Consider the following 7,747-nt stretch of genomic DNA (forward strand, 5'->3'; position numbering starts at 1 on the left):
AGGAAAGGAAAGGAAAGGAAAGGAAAGGAAAGGAAAGGAAAGGAAAGGAAAGGAAAGGAAAGGAAAGGAAAGGAAAGGAAAGGAAAGGAAAATCTCCTTACAGTTGGCAACTTTCATACGGTTTTATAGATGCTTTTATATACTAAGCCGTCTAGCAGTTCTTAACCCAGATATGTAAAGGCAGAGAGGCAAGCACTTGGTAAAAAAAAGAGAGCTCCTCCTAAGAGGGATCAATGAAGAGACCATGTCTGTGCAAGGCCCTCTTTCTGAAGATTTCTAAGTGTGTGCCTGACCTCAGAACAGCTGTCATTCAACAGCTGGCTCAGTGGTTTACCCCCCCACCCCCAGCTGGGAAACTGGGCCTAAGTTTATCTCAGGCCTGAGGCACCAGGATCAGAAAGGAGGTGAACTTTAAGGCCATGCACATGTCTGTGCAGAGCTTAGAGATAAATTCTCTACAAAGGTGTCAGAGAGGAGACAGGTCCCATTAGTGTATTTCTACATATAGACATTCTTAAGATGACTGACCTCAGACCCCCAACATCAAGTCAACTGGGTCATGAAATCCTGCAAGGTTAACAACTGGCTCCCAAGGCTGGTATAAAAACTCTCTGCCCAACCCACTGAGAAGTATCCTTACACAGAAAACTAAAATATTAGCCTTTCCATAGGGATTTTTCCAGGAGCTGTAGAGATGGCTCACTGGTTAAGAACACTGGTTGCTCTTCCAAAAGACCCATGTTTGGTTTCCAGAACCTATCTACACAGGGGCTCACAAACATCTGTAACTCCAGTTCCAGGGGGATCAGATGCCCTCTTCTGGCCTCTGTGGGCACGAGGCATGCATGTGCCCATATGTGCATACAGGCAAAATACCTACACACATACAAATAATTTTAATTAATTATTTAATTAAATAATTATTTAATTATTTCTTTAAGAAACCAAATTAATTTCAGAAATCATTAGAGGTAATACAAGACAGTAAATCATCAAGTATGTTATGAGAGTAAAACTCAAAGAGGGCTGCAGAAGCAAGACAGCGTCAGGCTCTCTGTAAGGAAGGACACGGCAAGAGAGGGGCTCAGAGAAGGCAGAAGCACAGTGTTAGCCATGTGAATGAAGTGGATGCTGGTCAGCAGCAGAGGCTAGCTAGACATCATGGTGGAGCAGTGAAGGCTGCAGAGAGTGACAAGAAATTGGAAGGGGAAGTATTTGTGCTTGTGAACCCTAAGGAAGTACCAGAACCAACAGGGTTGAACCCATGGTTTGAGATCAGTGCGAGCTGCCTGCATCCAAATAGCTATTGCAAAGCATGTGTTACAAACCTTGGGTGACTCACTCTTGGAGCCACCTGTTTCTATGGAACAGGGAAGAACAACATTCCCTCCATCCCACTGGGTACCTCTGAGGTTTCCTGGGAAGGCACAGTGAGACCTGAGTGAGGCGGTTTTAAAGTCATTAAGTGTTTTTATGCGTCAAATGCTATCATAGGGCTGTCTGAGGCCATCAGGAATCTGAGTGTTGAAAGTTGTTAAGTCACTGTGGAGTTGGGAGGGCAAGGAAACAGCAGCCTCACCCCTGGAGGGAAAAAACAGTGTTGATGGGAACAAATCCTTTTTATTTATATGCCATAAAGTATAGATACCCAGAGGAGCCATGGGAGACTCTGGAGCAAGGTAATAACACTAAAAGGTGCTACTTAGGACCTTGACTGGGCCTCCTGCCTAACAGACATACCAGTCCCAAGACATCAGGACATAAAACCTGGTTTAAAAAAAATCTAGAAATCAAGGAATCATTTTCAATCATCAAAGGATTCTTTTCTTCTCTCTTCTTCCCCCTTCTCCTCTTCTTCCTTCTTCTCTTCTCCCTCCTCCTCCTCCTCTCCCTCTTCCTCTTCTCTCTCTTCTTCTTCCTCCTCTTCTCCTCTTCTTCCTCCTCTTCTCTCTCCCTCTCTTCCTCTTCCTCTCCCTCCTACTCTTCTCCCTCCTTCTCTTCCTCCTCTTCCTCTCCTTCTTATTTCTCCTCTTCTCTCTCCTTTTCTTCCTTTTCCTCTCCCTCCTCCTCCTCTTCCTCCTCCTCCTCTCCCTCCTCCTCTGCCTCCACCTCTCCCTCCACCTCTTCTTCCTCCTCCTTTTCCTCCTCCTCCTTTCTTCTTTTGTTTTCTTATTGGAGTGCTAAGAGCGGAGCCCAGGGCCTCACACATGCTAGGCAGGCCCCCTAACACTGAGCTACATCATCGGCCCCGAGTATTCTTTTTAAATGAGTTTAATTTAGCTGCATATTTTCCCTCTCTAATCCTAAATCAAAGACCCATGTGCTTCTAACAATTTTATCCTGCTCCTTAAAGTGACTGAGTTCATCCCATGATATCCCGAAGCCAAATTATACATTTTCAGGCACAAAGCTTTCATTTCAAATAACTAGTGGGAAGCTTAATCTAGTGGCACATGTCGTAGTCCTAGGCACTCCAGGGGCTGAGACAGGGGAATGGGTTGAGTTCAGGAGTCCAAAGCCAACCTGAGCAACATAGTAAGACCTACAAATACAGAAGCGACAAGAGAAAGGAAAATCATTAGTAAGCCAGGCATGGCGAGATAGGGAAGATGATTGGGAATTCGAGACCAGCCTGGTTTACATAGCAAGCTTTGAGACTAGCCTGGGATACAACAACAACAACAATAGAAGGAAAATAAAAGTTAGCCCATCTTTGTTTTTTGAAACAGAGTTTCTCTGTGTAGCACTGGCTATCCTGGAACTCACTTTGTAGATGAAGCTGACCTCAAACTCACAGAGATCCGACTGCCTCTGCCTTTCAAATGCTGGCATTAAAGGCATGTGCCGCCATGCTCAGCTAAGCACCACACATAGGGATTGACTACAAACTAGAGCAAATGTTCCCTTAACCTCACTGCTTTTGAGTGTCTGGGTAAAGATGGAAACTGGTTGGTATGTTGTTGTCGGGCCAGGCTGTAGTTCTATACTTTCATCTAAGTTTTTTGTGGGGTTTTTGTTGTCATTGTTTTGTTTGTTTTTTCTCCGTAGCGGTGTGCTGGCTAATTCAGGAGGAAAAATACTTGTCCGGAAAGTTGCCGGGCAGTCCGGTTACAAAGGAAGCTACTCGAATGGGGTTCAGTCTTTATCCTTACCCAGGTGGAGAGAGTCCTTTATCATCTCAGGTATGTCACACCCTGGGGTCACTGCTGGATACAGGCATCCGTGGTGACACCAGGATGAAATGTGATCTTTCGACTGCTCTTACTTTCTTGCTTACAGGCTACTCATTTCAGAAATATATCAAGCGTTAATCTAAAAACTAGAATTATGAAACAGAGTATAATTGCTTGAAGATTACTACCAAGTCAAACCTGGAAATACTAAACACATCAGGTGCTTATATTAACTGCATCACAGCTGTCTGCAAGTCCAATTAAACTTGGATTAAAGTGCATTACATCTAGAAAGTTGGGTTTTTGAAACACTAGTCCTTCAAGTGACTAATGTACCCCACACCTAGAATGTTCTCCCTTGAGCTGTCTAGGAGATGGACAGATGGAAGCAGAGGTTTGGAGGGGTATTGAGCCACATTTCTATTTTAGATGATTTTGAATTCTTCTTCGATTAACTGCCTTACTACTGAGTCAGCTCAGCTTCCTAGCTCCATTGAAGTCTCATAAATAATATAAATAATAATTTTTACTCTCTCTCTCCTCTCACGAAGATGATATGAGTGATCCAATGGCTCCAGTAGTCTAGTTTTACAACGAAAAGGTAACCGGCTCTCTCGGAGCCATCAGGCCCTGCTTCTCCGTTTTTGGTTATTTCTCCAGCCCAGTCTTTTATTTGGAAAATATTTAAACTTACAGAAAATGTAAAAGCTAGTCTAATGAATACCCGTCTTCCTTTCACCCAGACTCCTAACTTGTTAATATTTTGTCCTGATTGCTTTACCTACTCAAGCACCGTTTAAAGAACCCTTATCTGAAAAACTCTACAATAGAGTCTCCAACATGTCATCTGAAAGTACTTCCCCATATGTCTCTACGAGCACGAACATTTTCCTGAGTAACTGTGGTGGTACCGCAGCTGAAAACTAATGTTAATGCAACACTGTCTGATAAAGAGTTCTTAGTCACACCTCCAAAATATTCCTCATAATAGTTTATTCTCTTTTTTGGATCTGTAATACGAGCAAAGGTTCTGCCTAGTGTTTAGTTGTCTCTTCAGTCTCCTTTAACTTTACCACTTGTCATCTTGTCACCAGCGAACGGTAATGACATCTTTGAGGTAATGTCATCTTTGATGTGTAGTGGTATGCCCTACACTATGGACCAAAAACTAGGCCATTTGTTTTTTTTGTCATTGGATTCAATTTCAATATATATTTTAAAGATATATTTGTTTTTATTTTATGTATATGGATGTTTTGCTTGCATGTATGTATGCCTAGGGAGGTCAGAAGAGGGTATCAGAACCCCTGGAACTGGAGTTATAGACAACTGTGAGCCATCATGTGGATACTGGAAACCCACCTCAGGGCCTCTGCAAGAACAGCAATGCTCTTAACCTCTGAGCCATCACTCCAGCCCTTCAACTTCTTAGAAGGAGCAACAAAATACTCAAGGGAGCAAATATGGAGACAAAGCGAGGGACAAAAACTGAAGGAGGGGCCGTCTGAAGACCTTTCCACCTGAGTATCCATCCCATGTGCAGTCACCAAAGGTAGATGCTGATGTGGAAGTCAGGAAGTGCATGCTGATAAGAGCCTGATATGGATGTCTCCTCAGAGGTCTTTAAGAGTCTGACATATTCAGAGGCAGATGCTCACAACTAGCCATTGAAGTGATTATGGGGTTCTCAATGGAGGAGTTAGAGTGAAGACTGAAGGAGCTGAAAGGATTTGTGGCCCCATGAGGAGAGCAACAATACCAACCAACCACAGCTCCCAGGGTCTAAACCACCAGCCTGGGAGCACTTATGGAGGGATCCAGGGCCTTAGCTGAATATATAAGAGTGGAGGGCCCTGCTGGGCACAGGTGGAAGATGAGATCCTTGACCTCATGAAGGCTGGACGCCCCAGGGGGTGGGAGTTTTGAGGGTGGGGAGGTGGGAGTGGGGGGGTAGATAGAGGTTACATCCACAAAGAAGAAGGAGGAGGTGTGAGGGGATTGGGGGTTCCTGGGTGGGTGGGGGATGGGGTAAGGGGACAACATATGAAATGTAAATAAAACATCCAATAAAAAAAAAAAAAAGAAGAAAAGGATAGATTATATGGTCAAATCTCCCTGGTGTCATGGCACAATGGCCTTGTCTAAGGACTATACTGCCAGTTTCTTTAATTGTTGTTGATACCAAATTTGATTTCTTGGCTAGTGCAATATACTTCTCCATGGCCAAGATATGTATATTTAATTACCAAGCAGAGTGGTACTTGAGTAACTTATTACCTAGTTACCCTGGCTCAGCAGTCTTAACACCCATTGCCCATCCTAGCTTCACAAATAAGACACTGTTAGTCTGTAGTTCTCCAGTATCCCCTCAGGGTGCCAAGTCTGCAGTTTGTACATGTGTCTTATGTACAGTGCTACAGCGTCTGCATAACCCCTGCACGTCCTCTCTGAGCGTGGTGTCGTCTCTGGACTCACTCAGTACCTAACACTGTGGATGCTATGTAAGTAGCTATTCCACTCTACCGTTTAGGAAACAATGACAAGAAAATAGTCACAGGCAAGCTCTGTGCTGCTACAGATTGTTTCCAAGTTATTTTAATTGCAGATTAGTTGAATCACAAATTTGGATACTACAGAAACAGGGCAAACTGTAACCACAAAATTATAATTTTCCTAATTATGTCATTCCTTCCACATTAGTGGCTAACATCTCTCCCCCAACACCCCCGCACGATGTTGATTTTAATGTAGACTATGGACTCGTTCAGGATTTTTTTCTTTTAAATATACTATGTTATTATCTACCACAGATGACAAATCATTATGTTCTTTTTTTTGTTTGTTTCATGTCTCCTGAGAGCATTCACTATGTCTCGTTTGATTTGGAGCACAAGATAATGTCCTATACTCACCTTACCCTTCTGTTGTCCAAGACCCTAGTCTCCTATTTTCTCTGACCTCCCAGCAAGATTGAACTTGATGGGATTATCCTAAGGAGGAATCTCCCAACCCCGCCCCTCCCCCCCCCCCCGCCATGTAAAGAGAAAGGTCTCGACATACCCTGGCTCTTCTAAACTGGCCTCCATTAGACATCTTAGGCTCCAAACCCATATTTCCTCCACCCATCAGGATTGACAACAGTGAAAACAGACCTTTTAGGGTTCTTCTCGAATTGGGAAATCTCTGAGCCCGTTACATGACACAAATGAGCTTGGTTTCTTTATCAGATCACAGAAGGCCATCAACCACAGAGTAAGTTGTCACAAAGCTTCATGACAAAGAATTTTCCCAGGCAGAGACCAAAGGCAGTGTCTAGTTGAGAGGAGAGAAATACAGCCTCCACACAGAAGTGTGCGAGCAGCTCCTGCCTAAGGAAGAGCTCTCAATGTCACAGTCCAGCCTGCCATCCAGGCACCACACAGGACTGTAAAGAAAGACTTTATTCCCAGAAATAAGAGGCAATGAGTACTGGGAATTTTTGATGTTGTCATTTGCTCTTCGCTTTTGCAATAAAAGCAGCTTAGTAGATATATTCTCCATGGATCTCAGCTTCCCCCGCCCCTCCTGCTACCTTGTGACATTTAACAGAAAATGAGTGTGGCCAAAGATAATAAGCACTTGTGCTGGCACAGACCTCTTTCAAGCAGATGTTGGGAGGGCACTGTCTCATAAGGTTGTAGCCAAGGACACCCTGGGATTCAGAAGTTCACAGCCAACAAACATAACTAGATTGGGTCAGAACCCTCCTCAGAAGGCTCAGATGCCAGTGTGACCTTTCTCTGGGGTTTTACTTCTTATTTTTATAGGTCACTATGGTGCTTTAATTAGTCTTCTTTGGGGATCTGGGAACTCTCAGGGGGAGATGAGGTGTGTGGTTCTGGTCTGCGTCATCCTGGAACAGTGTAGGCCTGTGAGAGAACACGGAAAGTCCCCTAATACCTTGCCGCTGTCCTCTGATCCACATGTCAGACAGATGAGCTGACGCTTGTTTGCCTTCTGAACAGAAACACAAAGAACTACCTAATTTTCATCATAAGAATAGTAAAGGGGTGGAGGGATACCTCTGCCTCCCTCTCTGTGAACTCAGTGTGGCCCACAGCCAGGAGGCCCCGAATGGGGTCGAAACAGCATCACCCTGGATCTGCTCAGCATAGACCCCCACATGGCTGAAGACTTAGAAATGACCCATTCTGCTCCCAGATGGTTTTAATGCAATGATGTAAGAGGCACCTGTAAGCCAGAGGGTGCCTCCCTTCTGCCTTTGAGTGACACTTACAGGTAATGTCTGAATAAAGTTTTGCGTCTTTGTGGACGTGTGCAGCTCCAAATACGTTTTAATTTCATTTTTCATTACATCTCTGTAACTTTGTAGATGCCATGTCATTATTTGTATTCTCTCAATGAAAAAAAAATAGTCTTGAAGATTATAGCAGCTAATTAAAAGTAAAACTAAGGGCTGGGGTGTACCTCAGTGGTAGCCTACTCACCTAGCATGCACAAAGCCATGGGTTTGCTTCCTGAGACCATGAAAGAAAGAAAGAAAGAAAGAAAGAAAGAAAGAAAGAAAGAAAGAA

General features: G+C 43.9%; 1 protein-coding gene across 1 annotated transcript in view; it reads left to right on the top strand.

Moving 5' to 3' along the window:
- Nucleotides 1-7,747, top strand: part of Vit (vitrin) — an 89,207-nt gene that overhangs the window by 31,578 nt on the left and 49,882 nt on the right. The window contains exon 4 of the mRNA XM_028773420.1: nt 3,049-3,182. Within this exon, the coding sequence (XP_028629253.1) occupies nt 3,049-3,182 (134 nt within the window). The remainder of the gene's footprint in view (nt 1-3,048; nt 3,183-7,747) is intronic.

Source organism: Grammomys surdaster, unplaced genomic scaffold, assembly GCF_004785775.1.
Source record: "Grammomys surdaster isolate TR1022 unplaced genomic scaffold, NIH_TR_1.0 227, whole genome shotgun sequence".
Classification (NCBI taxonomy): Eukaryota; Metazoa; Chordata; class Mammalia; order Rodentia; family Muridae; genus Grammomys; species Grammomys surdaster.